At 35.9% G+C, this 17065-nt stretch overlaps 1 protein-coding gene across 1 annotated transcript in view; it reads right to left on the minus strand.

Moving 5' to 3' along the window:
- Positions 1-17065, minus strand: part of ZC2HC1B (zinc finger C2HC-type containing 1B) — a 46110-nt gene that overhangs the window by 16677 nt on the left and 12368 nt on the right. The window contains exon 4 of the mRNA XM_078054633.1: positions 16447-16585. Within this exon, the coding sequence (XP_077910759.1) occupies positions 16447-16585 (139 nt within the window). The remainder of the gene's footprint in view (positions 1-16446; positions 16586-17065) is intronic.

Consider the following 17065-nt stretch of genomic DNA (forward strand, 5'->3'; position numbering starts at 1 on the left):
CTCAAAAACATTAAAGTAGCCAAACAAGGATCATTTTAAAATGCAAGCGTTTTGTTGAGTACCCATGTGTATGTAGCCTGTGAAACAGAGACCAAATATCCCAGACCTCACTGAGAATCTCAATTATAAATATTCTATATTGTTGTTCCTATAAAGTGTCACAACATGCTAGAAAGCTGAATGATTGGCAGACTTATTTAAGTCAGTAAGAATTAGAGTAATCAAATGCATGTCACAAAAACTGAGTTGTGAAGGAATCATGGTGAGAAAAAAAAGGAAATGACCTGCAAAGTCATGCATAATAGGCTCCATTATATATAACCCCAGTTATGTCTGTATAAATTTTCTAGTATTTAAGTCTGAGAATATATGGGCTAATATAAAATCCCCACGCAATCTAACTAATGGAGTAGTAATGAAAATATGCTATTTTAGATAATCATTTTGGTGCATAAAATTATAATAAGGGCACAGGGAAGAATTTAATTATAAAGATGTATTTTAGCATAAAAATGTAAGGGCAGAAAAAAAAATTGTACATTTGATGAGGCCTTACAATGGGAATTATTTATTTTAAGGAAACAATAATCGCCACATGTTAAATCCAATGTGGAAATTAGAGAAATCCACACAGCAGGACAGCTGACATAGTTTCATTTATTTGCCTCAGGAACTATAGACACCAATCCTGTAGCTTCTGCTATTAAAAGGAAGTACTGCTTTTAAATCATAAAAGATTTTTTTGTTGTTGTATAAGGCTTGTTGCCAAAGTATTATCAAATCATAGCCATAGATCTTTCTACTTTCACATTATTTTAAGCTACTTTCTCATTAGCACCCAGCAAAAGTGAAGCAATTATTAAGATTTCCTGGCACACTAGAACGCCCACAACAGTTGTGGCCAGGCCCATCAGCCAGCTGCGCGGGAGCTAATCCCACCCCCCAGCACACCACGGCAGCTGCAGCCAGGCCTCTCAGCCAGCTATGCCAAGGGCAGCCCCACCCCCCATGCACTCACAGCAGTTATGGCCCAGTCACAACAGGACAGTACAAGCAGCCCACATAGGGCACACTCCTGGAGCTCCTGGTTCTGTTGACCAGAGCGGGACTGCAATACTGGGCCCCACCGGATGTGTTCTACATAAGGCCACTATCTTCAAGATCAGGAAACATAACTGACCTACTAAATACATAGAAACAAACAGAGAGTAAGAAAAAAAGAGACAGAGTAATATGTTCCCAACCGAAGAATGAGAAAAAACCTAAAAAAACAAACAAACAACAACAAAAAACTAAACAAAACAGAGATAAGCAATCTACCAGATAAAGAGTTCAAAGTGATGGTAATAAAGATACTCACTGGGCTTGGGAGAAGAATGGATGAAGTCAATGATAACTTCAACAAAGACAGAAAATATAAGAACCAACTGGAGCCGAAGAATACAATAACAAAATGAAAAATGCACTAGAGAATCAACATAGATTAGAGGATGCAGAAGAATGGATGAGTGATGTAGAAGACAGGGTAGTGGAAATCATCCAAACTTAACAGCAAGAATAAAAAGTAATTTTTAAAAAAGAGAATAGGTTAAAAAAGAAAAAAAAAGAGAACAGGTTAAGGGACCTCTCAGGACAACATCAAGCATACTAACAGTTGTATCATGGGGGTCCATGTAGAAGGAGAGCAAGAGAAAGAAGCAGAAATTTATTTGAAGAAATAATAGCTGAAAACTTTCCTAATCTGAGGAAGGAAACAGACATCCAGGTCCAAGAATCAGAGTCCCAAATAAAATGAACCCAAAGGATTCTACCAAGACACATAATAATTAAAATGTCAAAAATCACAGCTAAAGATTCTTAAAAGCAGGAAGAGAAAAGCAACTAGTTACATACAAGGCAATCCCCACGTAAGGCTATCTGCTGATTTTTTAGCAGAAACTTTGAAAGCCAAAAAGGAGTGGCATGATCTATATTCAAAGGGCTGAAAGGAAAAATACCTACAGCCAAGAATACTCTACCTGAAAAGGTTATCATTCAGAATTGAAGGACTAATAAAGAGTTTCCCAGATAAACAAAAGTTAGGATTCATCACCACTAAACCGGCCTTACAAGAAATGTTAAAGGGACTTCTTTAAGTGGAAAATAAAAAGCCATAACCAGAAGTAAGAAAATTATGAAAGAAACAATTTCACTGGTAAAAGCAAACATATAATAAAGGTAAATCACTTATAAAGCTAGTATGAAAGTTAAAACACAAAAGTAGTAAAATCAGTTGTATCTATAATAATTAGTTAAGGGATACACAAAATAAAAAGACAAATTATGGAGAAGGGGACTAAAAATGCAATGCATTTAGAATGAGTTCAAACTTAAGAGACCATCAATTTATTTTTTTACTTTTTTATTGTTATGTTAATCACCATACATTATTTGATGTAGTGTTCCATGATTCATTGTTTGTGCATAACACCCAGTGCTCCATGCAGTACGTGCCCTCTTTAATACCCACCACCAGGCTAACCCATCCTTCCACCCCCCTCCCCTCTAGAACCCTCAGTTTGTTTTTCAGAGTCCATCGTCTTTAAGAGACCATCAATTTAAAAAAGACTGCTATTCACAGAGGATGTTATATATGAACCTCATGGTAACCACAAACCAAAAACCTGTAATAGATACACAAAAAATAAGGAAAAAGGAATCCAAGCATAAGAAAGTCATCATATCACAAGAGAGCAAAAGAAGAAAGTAACAGAGAAGAACTACAAAAAACAACCAAAAAATAATGAATAAAATGGCAGGAAGTACATACCTATTAATAATTATTTTAAATGTAAATGGACTGGATGGCACACTTGGTGGGTGTCTGCCTCTTGCTTTTGGCTCAGGTCGTGGTCTCAGGGTCACGGGACTGAGCCCCGTGTCAGGCTCCATGCTCAGCATCAGTCTGCTTGGGTTTCTCTCTCCCTTTGCCCGCCGCCCCCCCCCCCAGGATCTCTCTCTAAAATGGATAAATAAATCTTTAGGAAAAATAAAAATGGGGGTGCCTGGGTGGCAGAGTCAGTTAAGTGTCCAACTCTTGTTTTCAGCTCAGGTTGGGATCTCAGGGTTGTGAGACTGAGCCCTGCAATGGGTTCCACGCTCAGCACAGAGTCTGCTTGGGATTCTCTCTCCCTCTCCCTCTGCCCCTCCCACTCATGCACTCTCTCTCATTCTCTCAAATAAATAAATCTTTATTTATTTTTAAAGATTTTATTCATTTATTTGACTGAGAGAGAGAGAGAGAGAGTGTGAGCACAAGCAGGGGGAGGGGCAGAGGGAGAAGCTGCTCCATGCTGAGCAAAGAGCCCAGTGTGGGACTCGATCCCAGGACCCTAGGACCATGACCTGAGCCAAAGGCAGACGCTTAACTGACTGAGCCACCCAGGCATCCCTCAAACAAAATGACTTTAAAACAAAGATTATAATGAGAGACAAAGAAGGACATTATATAATGATAAAGGGATCAATCTAACAAGAGGATATAACAATCATAAATACCCATGTACCTAACATAGGAGCACCTATAACAGACAGAAAGGGAGAAATTAACAGTAATAAAGTATTAGTAGGGGACTTTAACACTCCCCTTACATCAACGGATAGACCACCCAGGCAGAAAATTAATAAGGAAACAATGGCTTTGAATGACATTATCAACTAGATGGACAGATACAGAACATTTCATCCCAAAACCACAGAATATACACTCTTTTCAAGTGCACACACAACATGTTCCAAAATAGATCACATGTTAGCCCACAAAACAAGTCTCAACAAATTTAATGAGACTGAAATCATATAAATCATCTTTTCCAACCACAACAGTATGAAACTAGAAATTGATTACATGAAAAAAAAAACTGGAAAAAAACACATACCTACAGGCTAAACAACATGCTACTAAACAACCAATGGGTCAACAAAGAAATTAAAAAGGAAATCAAAATAAACACTGAAACAAATGACTCTGAAAACATAACGTTTCAAAAATCTCTGGGATGGAGCAAAAGCAATTCTAAGAAGGAAGTTTAGAGTAATACAGGCTTACCTCAAGAAGCAAGAAAAATATCAAATAAACTATATAACCTTATACCTAAAGAAACAACAAAAAGAACAACAAACAAAGCTCAAAGTTAGTAGAAGGAAGGAAATAATAAAAATTAGAGCAGAAATAAATGAAATAAAGACTAAATAAGCAATAGAGAAGATCAATGAAACTAAGAGCTGATTCTTTAAAAAGATAAACAAAATTGATAAACATTTAAGCCAGGCTCATAGGAAAAAAGAGAGCTCAAATAAATAAAACCAGAAATGAAAGAGGAAAAGATACAACCAACAATACAGAAATACAAAGAATTATAAGGGACTACTATGAAAAAGATATACCAGCAAACTGGACAACCTAGAAGAAATGGATAAATTCCTAGAAGCATGAAATCTTCCAAGACTGAGTCAGGAAGATATAGAAAATCTGAACACACCATTTACTAGTAATGAAATTCAATCAGTAATCCAAAACCTTGAACAAACAAAAGTCCAGGACCAAATGGATTGACAGGTGAATTCTACCAAACTTTTTTTTAAAAAAGATTTTATTCATTTGTGAGAGAGAGAGAGCATGTGCACACGCACAAGCAGGGGGAGCGGCAGGCAGAGGAACAGGCAGGCTCCCCACTGAGCAAGGAGCCCAGTATGGGACTCAATCCTAGAACCCTGGGATCATGACCTGAGCTGAAGGCAGATGCTTAACTGACTGAGCCACCCAGGCGTCCCCTTACTGAACATTTAAAGAAGAGTTAATATCTATCTTTCTCAAACCATTCCAAAATATCAAAAAGGAAGGCATGCTTCCAAATTCATTCTATGAGGCCAGCATTACCCTGATACCAAAACCTAACAGACACTACAAAAACAAATTATAGGCCAATATCTCTGATGAACGTAGATGCAAAAATCCTCAACAAAATATTAGCAAACCAAAATCAAATTCATTCACATTAAAATAAGTAAGTCAGGGGCACCTGGGTGGCTCAGTCGTTAAGTGTCTGCCTTCAGCTCAGGTCATGATCCCAGAGTCCTGAGATCGAGCCCCTCATCAGGTTCCCTGCTCCACGGGAAGCCTGCTTCTCCCTCTCTCGCTCCCCCTGCTTGTGCTCCCTCTCTCTTGCTGTCTCTGTCAAATAAATAAATAAAATCTTAAAAAATAAAATAAAATAAGTCAGAGAGATAAGAAATACAGCATAGGGAATATAGTCAATAACACTAATAATTTTGTATGATGACAGATGGTGACTGCACTTACCAGGGGGAGCAATGAGTAATGTATAGAATTTTTGAATCAGTATGCTGTACACCTGAAACTAATATAACATTAGTACATCAATAAAAATAACTAAAAAAAAAAAAATTTTTTTTTTTAAAGATGATACATCGTGATCAAGCAGGATTTATTCCTGGGGTGCAAGGATGGTTCAGTATCTACAAATCAATCAATGTGATATACCACATTAAAAAAAAACGAAGGATAGGGGTGGCTGGGTGTCTCAGTTGGTTAAGCATCCAACTCTTGATCTCAGCTCAGGTCTTGATCTCAGAGCTGTGAATTCAAGACCCACTTTGGGCTCCATGCTGGGTATGATGCCTACTTAAAAAAAAAAAAAAAAAAAAAAAAAGGATAAAAATCATATAATCATTTCAAAAAAATCATGTAATCATTTCAATAGATGCAGAAAAAGCATTTGACAAAATTCAACATCCATTCATAACAAAAACTCTCAATGAAGTGGGTACACAAGGAACATACTTCAACATAATAAATGCCATATATGACATACACAAAGCTAATATCAGGCTCAATGGTGAAAGGCTGAAAGCTTTTCCCCTTAGATCAGGAAGAAGACAAGGATGTCCACTCTCACAACTTCTATTCAACATAATACTGAAAGTCCTAGCCACAGAAAACCGACAAGAAAGAAAGAAAAGGCATCAAACTTGATAAGGAAGAAATAAAACTATTTGCAGATGACATGATACCATATGCCTAGAAAACCTTAAAGACTCCATCAAAAAAACTATCAGAACTAGTATATTAATTTAGTAAAGTTTCAGGATACAAAATTAATATACAGGAATCTGTTGCATTTCTATACAATAATAATGAAACTAACAGAGAAATTAAGAAAATAATCCCATTTATAATTGCATCAAAAGAGGGGTGCATGGGTGGTGCAGTCAGCTGTGTCCGACTCCTGGTTTCGGCTTGGGTCATGATCTCAGGGTTGTGAGACTGAGCCCTGTGTCGGGTTCCGCGCTCAGCGAGGAATCTGCTTGGGACTCTCTCTCCCTCTGCCCCTCACCCCCTCCCTGTGTGTGCTCTCTCTCTTTCAAATAAATAAATCTGTAAAAACAAACAAAAAAACAATTGCATCAAAAAGAATAAAATACATAGGAATAAATTTAATCAAGAAGGTGAAAAACTCTGGAAACTATAAAACACTGATTAAAGAAACTGGACAACACAAATAAATGGAAAGATACACCAGACTCATGGACTGAAAGAACTAATATTGTTAAAATGTCCATACTATGCAAAGCAATCTAAAGATTCAATGCGGGGCGCCTGGTGGCTCAGTCGTTAAGCGTCTGCCTTCAGCTCAGGTCATGATCCCAGGGTCCTGGGATTGAGCCCCACATCGGGCTCCCTGCTCAGCAAGGAGCCTGCTTCTCCCTCTCCCACTCCCCCTGCTTGTGTTCCCTCTCTCGCTGTGTCTCTCTCTGTCAAATAAATAAATAAAATCTTTAAAAAAATAAAGATTCAATGCAATCCCTATCAAAATAACAATAGCATTTTTCACAGAACCACAATAAATAGAATGTCTATTGAACCACAAAAGACCCTGAATAGCCAAAGAAATTTTGAGAAAGAACAAAGGTGGAGATTTCAATCCCAGATTTCAAATTATACTACAAAGCTATAGTAATAAAAACAGGAGTTCCAGCACAAAAACAGACACATAGATCAATGGAACAGAATAAAGAGTCCAGAAAAAAAAACCCATGCTTACGTAGTCAATCTATGACAAGGAAGGCAAGAATATACAGTGGAGAAAAGACAATCTCTTCAATAAGTGGTGTTGAGAAAACTGGACAGATACATGAAAAGAATGAAACTATGCCATTTTTAAAATACCATATACAAAAATAAACTCAAAATGGATTAAAAATCTAAATGTAAGACCTGAAACCATAAAACTCCTAAAAGAAAATATAGGCAATAAACATTTGGACATAGGAGTCAGTAATATTTTTTTGGATCTATTTCCTTAGACAGGGGCAACAAAAGCAAAAATTAACTGGGACTATATCAAACTAAAAACCTTTTGCACAGTGAAAGAAACCATCAACAAAACAAAAATGCAACCTACTGACTGCAAGAAGATATTTGCAAATGGTATGTATGATAAGGGGTTAATATTCAAAATATATAAAGAACTCCTACAACTCAAAACCAAAAAAATCCAATTAAAAAAATGGGCAGAGGACCTGAATAGACATTTTTCCAAAGAAGACATACAGATGGCCAACACGCACATGAAACGATGCTCAACATCAGTAATCATCAGGGAAATGCAAATCAAAACCACAATGAGATATTACCTTATACTTGTCAGGATGGCTAGAATAAAAAAGACAGGAAATAACAATTGTTGGTGAGGATGCAGAGAAAGGTAACCCATGCACTGTTGGTGGGAAGGTAAACTGGTACAGCCACTGTGGAAAAGAGTATGGAGGTTCCTCAAAAAATTAAAAATATAAGTACCATATAATCTGGTAATTTCATTTCTGGATAGTTACCCAAAGAAATGAAAACACTAATTCAAAGATATCTATGGACTCCTATGTTTATTGCCAGTATTATTTATAATAACCAAGATATAATAGCCAAGATATGGAAGCAACCTAAATGTTCACTGATAGATGAGTGGATAAAGAAGATGTGGTATACATATATAGTGGAATATTACTCAGCCATAAAAAAAAAAATGAAATCTTGCCATTTGCAACATCATGGAGGGACCTAAAGGGTATTTTAAGTGAAATAAGACACAGAAAGACAAATCGCATATGATTTCAAATATATGTGGACTCTATAAAGCAAATGAATAAATAAACAAAAAATAGAAACATACTTATAAATACAGAAAACAAACAGGTGCTTGCTAGTGGGGGAGTGGGTGGGAGGATGGGAAAAACAGGTGAAAAGGGATTAAGAGGTACAAACTTCCAGTTACAAAATAAGTAAGGCACCCTTTCAATAAAGGATTGAATCTTAAATAATAATCCTAAACAAAGGATAAAGAAAAAAGGTCATCTCACCAAAAAATGTTTTTTTAATTAAAAAAAAAAAGGAATCTAATTTTCCTCACGTCAGAAAACAAAACAAAAACAAACACCAGATGCAATACAAAAGCATTATCAAAAGCATCCTATGGGACACGTGGGTGGCTCAGTCGGTTAAGCATATGCCTTCGGCTCAGGTCATGATCCCAGGATGCTGGGATCAGAGTCCCGCATCGGGCTCTCAATGGGCTTCTCCCTCTGCCTCTGCCTCTCCCGCTGCTCATTCTGTCTCTCAAATGAATAAAACCTTAAAAAAAAAGAAAAAAAAAAGCATCCTAGCCTACTCCTTTTCTCTTCCTCTGATAAAAAAAAAGCATATTAAATTAATCAAGGAAGGGCGCCTGAGTGGCTTAGTTGGTTAAGTGTCTGCCTTTGGCTCAGGTCATGATCCTAGGGTCCTGGGATCAAGCCCCACTTTGAGCTTCCTGCTCACTGGGGAGCCTGCTTCTCCCTTTCCCTCTGCTTCTCCTCCTGCTTGTGCTCTCTCTCTCTCAAATAAATAAAATCTAAATTAATCAAGGAAAATTATACAAGAACAGCAGAAAACTAGGATGTACTCTGTCAATGGGTGAAAGACCAACGACACCCACAATGATCAATCTCAACACTAAATATACTTTATTTTTCACATAGAGCTCTAAAATTTAAATCATTCAGCAATTGAAATAATCTCCCGTATTAAGGATAGTCAAGGTAAAGCTCTTTTCATGTTGGAAAATTATGAGAGCCAATATAATCTTTTTTTTTTTTTTTGAGAGAGAGAGAGAGAGAATGAGAATGAAAGAGCACATGCACAAGCGAGGGGAGGGATGGAGGAAGAGAATCTTCAAGCAGCCTCTCTGCTGAGCCCAAAGCCTGAGGTCGGGCTTGATCCCACAACCCATGAGATCATGACCTGAGCCGAAACCAAGAGTCAGACGCTTAACTGATTGAGCCACCCAGGTGCCCCAGCCAATATAATCTTTTACTCCACATTCTTGTGCACTTCCTACAGTACCAAATATTTTCGTCTTCCCCTCAAAACTTAAAAGTAAGTAAATAAGTCAGTCAGTCATGGGGATGAAAAGTATAGCATAGGGAATATAGTCAATGATATTGTAATAAATTTGTATGGTGACAGATGGTAACTATACTTAACACGGTGAGCATTTCGTAATGCACATAAATGTCAAATCACTAATGTACACCTGAAACTAATATAATATTGTATGTTAACTGTACTTAAAAATAATTTTTAAAAAAGTTACATATTTTTAGAGATTATTTTCTGGTATAGAAGTTCAGATTATTTATTTTTCAGATGATTTTTATAGTATGATTCCCCTGTGGTTTTGGGGATTGGTTTTGGTCTTTTACTTTTTAAAATGAACTTTGAGAAATAATTTACATGCAGGAAGATGCAAGTATTTTAAGTGTACTGGCCAATGAGTTTTGATAAAGTACACATTTGTGCAACCACTCCAATTAAAACAAGAACAGTTTTATCACTCCAAAAAGTTCCCTCAAGCCCCTTTTCAGTCAATATTCCCTCAAACCCAGTCTCAAGCAATCAAAACTCTATTTTCCTGTCACTAAAGATATCTGTTCTATAATTTCATGTTGCTGCATGTATGGTAGCACTTTCTTCTTACTGTGGAGTTGTATTCTGTTCTGTTTATCCATTCACTGGCTGATGGACATTTTCAGGTTTTTTTTTTTTTTTTCAGTTTATGCTATAAAGCCACTATGAACATTAACATGTGTCTTTTTTAAGAACTTGTTTCCAGTTTTTCACATAAATACCTAGGTATAGAATTGTTCTATAAATAAGTATATGTTTAACTTAAGAAAATACCAGTGCAAAGTAGCTGTACTATTTTACACACCATCAGGGGTGTAGGAGACTTCCAGCTGCTCTACATCCTGGCTATCATTTGTATTGTCAGTCTTTAATTTCAGCTATTCAAGTGGGTATGTGGTGGTATCTCATCACGGTTGTAATTCACATTTCCCTGATAGAAATGATGCCGAGTATCTTTTTATGTGCTTATTGGCTTATTTTGTGATGTGTCTGTTTGAATGGATCTCTTGCCTTTTTTCTTATTGGGTTGTCTTATTATTGAGTTGTAAGAGTTCTTTACATATTCTTAGTCTGAGTCCTTTGTCAGATATATGTATTGTGAATATTTTCTCCCAGCCTGTGGCTTGCCTTTGCACTCTAATGGTGTCTCTCAAAACTAAAATTTTAGCTTTGGTGAAGCCCAATTTATCAATTTCCTTTTTAAAAATCATTAGTACACTTTGCATCCTGTTTAAGAAATCTTTGTTGACTCTTAGACCAAAGATTTTTGTTTTTTCTAGAAATCTTGGAATTGTAGCACTTATATTAGGTCCATGTTCCATTGTGAATTAATTTTTATCAGTTAATTTTTTTCAATTAATTTTTACATAAGGATCATGGCTCATTTTTTCCAAATTGATACCCAGTTTTCTGTTTCATTTGTTAATAAGATTATCCTTTCCCACACTGAATGTCCTTTGTCAAAAACCAATACATGGGTGGGAGGTCCACATCTAGATTCTCTTTTCTGTTCAACTGATATACCAATATCAAATTACTTTATTACTGTCACATCACAGTAATTCTTGACATCAGGTAGTGTAAGTCCTCTGCCTTTTTCCTTTTTTTCAAAACCATCTTCACTATTCCAGATCATCTGAATTTCCATACAATTTTAGAATCAACTGGTGAATTCCTACTTGGCAAGGAAAACTTGCAGGGATTTTTATTGGAATTACATTGAGTCCACAGATCAATGTGCGAAGAACTGACATCATAACATAATAGGGACTCTTCCGAATCATGAAAATGGTAAATCTCTCCATTTATTTTGGTCCTCTTTAATTTCTCTAAACAGTGTTTTGTGGTTTTCATTTTTCAAGTCTTACACATATTTTATTAAATATATACCTAAGTACTTAGTTTTTTCATAATTGTAAATAGTATTTCTAATTTTGTTTTTCAATTGTTTATGCTAGTATATAGAAATAAAATTTACTTGTGTATATTGACTTTATATCCTTCTTTTTTTTAAGAAAGAAAGAGCGTACACGAGCAAGTGGGGAGGAGCAGAGAGAGAGGGAATCTTAAGCAGGCTCCACACTAAGTGTGGAGCCCGACAGGGGGCTCGATCTCACAACCCTGAGATCATGACCTGAGACAAAATCAAGAGTCGGACGCTTAATCGACTGAGCCATCCAGGCGCCCCTTGACTTTATATCCTGAAAGTATGTTAAATGAACTTTTAATTCCAGTAGCTTTCTTATAGTTTACTAAGATTTTCTATACTTATTCATGATTTTATGTTATCTGTGAATAAAGACAGTTTTACATCTTCCTCTCTGATAATTTATTTCCTTATTACACTGGGTACTTTATCTCTAGTACAGAGTTGAACAGAAGTGATCAGAAAGGACATCCTTGCTTTTTCGTGATCTCAGTGGAAAAGTGCTCAGTTTTTCATCAAGTGTAATGTTAGCTATAGATTGTTCAAAGATGTCCTTTATTGAGGTGTTCCCTTCTATTTCTACCTAAGAGTTTTCTTTTTTAAACATGTATGGGTGCTGTATTTTGTCACAGGCTTTTCCTGTGTCTACTGGGAAGATCATCTGCTTTTAAAAATATTTTGTTAATATGGTAAACTACATTTACTATTTTCTTCCTTCTACTTAATTTAGGTATAATTTGTTCTAACTTTTTAAAGAGGAAGAATAATCAGTTTAAACCTTCTTTTCTAATATGCGAATTTAAAGCTATAAAACTCCCTCTAGACACAGTTTTAGCTGAATCCCACAAATTTTGATGTGTTTTTCATTGCCACTCAGTTAAAAATATTTACTAATTTCTTTTATGATTTCTTCTTAAATCCATGCATTATTTAGAAATGAGTTGATAATTTCCAAATATTAGGAAATGTTTTAGATGTTTTCATCATTAACTTCTAACTTAATTCTACTGTGTCAAAAAACATAATCTGTATGATTTCAATGATTTATTGAGACTCACTTTGTGGTCTTGCACATGGCCTATCTTGGATGAATGCTCCATGTGTAATTAAAAAGAATTATATTCTGCTGTTGCTGCATGTCACATTATAGCAATAGATATCAATTAGGTCAAACTGGTTGATACTGTTGTTCAAATTTTCTATATCCCTACTGATTTTCCTGCTGCTTATTTTATCAGCTACTAAGAAAGGAATGATAAAATCTCCAAATATAATTGTGAATCTTTCTACTTCTCCGCCCAGTTTTTGTTTCATGTTCTTTGAAGCTGTTACTAGGTACATAAACATTTAGGGACTGATAAGCTTTCCTGATGAATGTATTTTTAATCATTACCCCTGTTAATAACACTGATGTTTGCTTTGACTGATACTAACATTAGTCACTCTAGTTTTATGATTATTTGCATACATATCCTTCCCCATGCTTTTCACATGCCAGTCTACAGTTGTTTTGACACTGCTGGTGTTTATTTCTTTTACCTTTTTATCCAAGAGAAAAGGCACAAATCCTAAGTGTAGGTCTCCATGAAATGTAACTTATAAGTTGCACACATCCATGTAACCAGCCCAGATCAAGACACAGAACATTCCGAGCAATGCTCCTCACGGCCACTCCTGGTCATCCTCACCCTCCAAGGAAAACCACTGCCTGACTTCCAACCTCAGAGATTCAAACACGAAGTTTCTAAAAAATTGAGTTTCTGATAGTTAGAAATCAGGAAATCTTCAGTTTTTGCCATCCTTTGAGAAATTAGATCTGGCAATCCTGGTGTGTGTTCCTTTGAGGCAAGAGCCCTGCTAGTGCAGGAGCACCTGTCCCTTAGTGAGGGTGTCACTGCTTTAGGCCTACCTGCCTCACCTCCTTGTTTTGTCACCTGACTGGCACTTACTTGTGTCTTCATATTTAAAATGTGTTTCTTGGGGAAAGTATATAATTGGACCTTGCTTTATTATTTAGTATGATAATCTGCCTTTTATCTGAAGGGTTTAGGTCATTTATATGCAACTGTCCATATGGTTAGATTTAAGTTTACCATCTTGCTTTGTCTTTATCCCACCTTTTCTTTGTTTTTTCCCCCTTTTCCTATCTTCTCTTAGACTGAATTTTTTTTTTCATTTTAGCTCTACTCCACTTCTCCACTTACTGTGTTATTAGCTACATGTCAATATTTTTGTGTGTTTACTCTAGAGTTTAAAATAGGCATCTTTAGGGGCGCCTGGGTGGCTTAGTCATTTGAGCGTCTGCCTTCGGCTCAGGTCATGATCCCAGGGTCCTGGGATTGAGCCCCACACCGGGCTCCCTGCTCCGCAGGAAGCCTGCTTCTCCCTCTCCCACTCCCCCTGCTTGTGTTCCGTCTCTCGCTGTGTCTCTGTCAAATAAATAAATAAAATCTTTAAAAATAAATATATAAAAAAAATAAAATAAAATAGGCATCTTTGATGGGGCACCTGGGTGGCTCAGTCGGTTAAGCGTCTGCCTTCAGCTCAGGTCATGATCCCAAGGTCCTGGGATCAAGCCCCGCATCGGGCTCCCTGCTCAGTGGGGAGCCTGCTTCTCCCTCTGCCTGCCACTCCCCCTGCTCGTGCTCATGTTCACACACTCTCTCTGCCAAATAAATAAATAAAAATCTTTAAAAAAATAAAATAGGCATCGTTAAGATATACAACTCTACCTTCAAATAATACTATACCTATTCATGTTTAATGAGTACTAAACCTATTCATGTAGACGAAACCTTTCAACAATGTATGTCCATTTTCCTTAAACTTGTATTGTCTTCATGCATTTTACTTCGTCATAATCCTCATAAAATGCTATTATTTATGCTTTAAATAGCCAATTATAACCCTCAGATAATATTTACTCAATGGAAAACAAGACAAGGATGTCTGCTTTCACCACTGCTATCCAATATAGTATTGGAAATTCTAGCAAGAGGATTTAGACATGAAAAAGAAATAAAAGACAAATTGGAGAAGAAGAAAAATTATGTCTGTTCACAAATGACATAATTTTATATGTAGAAAACCCTAAAAATTCCACACCAAAAAAACAACTGTTAGAGGTAACAAAATTCAACAAAGTTGCAGGATACAAAATACACAAAAGTCGGTCATATTTCTATACACTAGCAATGAACAACCTGAAAACAAAGTTAACATTTCCATTTACAATAACATCAAAAAGAATAAAATACTTAAGAATAAATCTGTCCAAGGTGGTAAAAGACTTGTATATTCCTACACCTATTCAATGAAATATTCATGACAGAAATTAAAGAGAAGATAAGTAAATTAAAAGACATCCTATGTTCATAGACTGGAAAACAATATTGTTAAGATGACAACACTACCCAAGTCTATGTACAGATTTAATGCAACCCCTATCAAAATTCCAATTGCATTTTCAGAAATAGAAAATCATCCTAAAAATTCATATGAGATCTCAAAGGTCCCCAAATAACCAAAACAATCTTGGAGAACTTTCAAAACTTACTACAAATTTATTAGAGTAATCAAAATAGGGTGGTACTGGCATAAGGGAAATAGACTAGAACACACAGCCCAGAAATAAACCTTCACATGTATGTCAACTGACTGACTTTTGATAATGGTGCCAAGATCATTCAATGGGGAAAGGATAGTCTTTTCAACAAACAGTGCTGAGAAAACTAGATATCCACATGTAAAACTAGATATCCAACTTCCAAAGTAGTTGGGATCTTACCTTATACCACATACAGAATTAACTCCACCTGGATCAAAGAGAAAACCGTAAGAGCTAAAACTATAAAACTCTTAGAAGAAAGCATACAGGAAAGGCTTCATGACATGGATTTTGCACTGATTTTTTAGATTTAACACCAAACACTAGGCAACAAAAGAAAAATAAAATAAACTGGACTTCTTCAAAATTAAAAATTTTTGTGCATCAAAAGATACCATCAAGAAAGTGAAGACAGTCCACAAAATGGGAGAAAATATTTGAAGATCTTATATTTGATAGGGATTAATATTATTATTAATCTAATAGAGCCTCTAGCTCTAATTTCCAATTTACAAAAAAACAGGACAGAGGAACAAGTAAAACATTAGCCTGAGTTAAAAAACAGACATATCTAGCAAAAGAAGTATTCTAAAAGATAATTGGCCTGATAGGGGTGTTGTGCAAGATTAAAGAAAAGAGACAACAACAAAAATGCATGAACCTTGACTGAATCCTAGATTGTGACTAGGGGGCAAGCAGAGAGCTTTAAAAGACATTCTTAAGATAACTGGGAAAATATAAGTCTATATGTTATGCAAGGGAATGCACTCATCCTTAAGAAATGCACACTGACATAGTTAAGGGTAAAGTGTTATGATGTTTGAAACTTAGTTTTAAATAGTTCTGCCCCCCCCGCATATAAAAGGACAGATAATATGACGTCAACAACTGCCAAATTTCAGTGGAAGGTATGAGTGATCACTGTACTATTTCTTCCTCTTTTCTGTAAACCTGAAAACTTTCAAAATAAAAAGTTTAGCGTAAGAAACCTTTAGGTTTCCACGAAACTACACAACTTAAAATGGCTAAAATAGTGAATTTTAGATCATGGGATTTTAATCTCAAAACAAAACCCCCACCCCAAAATAACCCAGAGCTATGGGTATCTGACCCTGTGGGGCTACTGTGGAACTACCCTGCACAGCCTCATTCTCATACACCATGATGTGAAAGGCCATGACACTGGGTACAGTGGTGTTCTCATGGAGTTAGAAGGAAACACAGAATCTTTATGCAGAATTAAAAAGAAATTAGGATAAGATATATTATATGATAAAATTACTTTTATATAATTTAACTGCTATTATTTATTTTAGAATGCATAGGAGGAAGCAAGTCATGATGATTTGGCCCCAAATCAAGCACAATTGATTAAGAGTAAAATGCCAAAAGCAAACGAAACTGGCCACACACCTGGATTGATGGATGGAGGAGGTGGAGGTGGGAGAGGTCGGCCTTCTTTAATGGCTAGCGTACACTGCTTTGCCGATCGGATGGCATTAATGAAGTCTTCATGTTGTTGTCTCCAGTTAGATCTCCTCACAGGTTGAGGCTATAAAAAACAAAACCAATATATACTACCTAGACTGTGCATCTCTCCACTGCTATTTTATTTTATTTTAAGATTATTTGCTATTTTAACCTGAGATTTAAATTTATAGGAAATAGGACTGAAATTTTGAGGGAAAAGAGAATTTGTTTTCAAAAGTACAAAAAAAGAGGTTTGGAAAATACAGTAATAAAATTTGCAAGTCACTGAAGTGAGGGAAAACACAAAATAACCATCAGAAAAACAAGCTACAAAACTTCAAAGAAAAACTTAAATTTAAGATTAAAAAGGATTCTCTTCCAAGTTAATTGCTAGATTTAACGCTAGACTAATGAAAACATAAACGAGATTCTTTTTTGCCACATCTGGAAAATATCTGAAATACATTTCGAAATCTAAGTGAGCATGATTAAAAAGAAAACAGTAAAGGTGGATTATACTTACATGACATTACACTGCACTATCAAGCAAAAATGAAACCAG

Source organism: Halichoerus grypus, chromosome 9 (genome assembly GCF_964656455.1).
Source record: "Halichoerus grypus chromosome 9, mHalGry1.hap1.1, whole genome shotgun sequence".
Lineage (NCBI taxonomy): Eukaryota > Metazoa > Chordata > Mammalia > Carnivora > Phocidae > Halichoerus > Halichoerus grypus.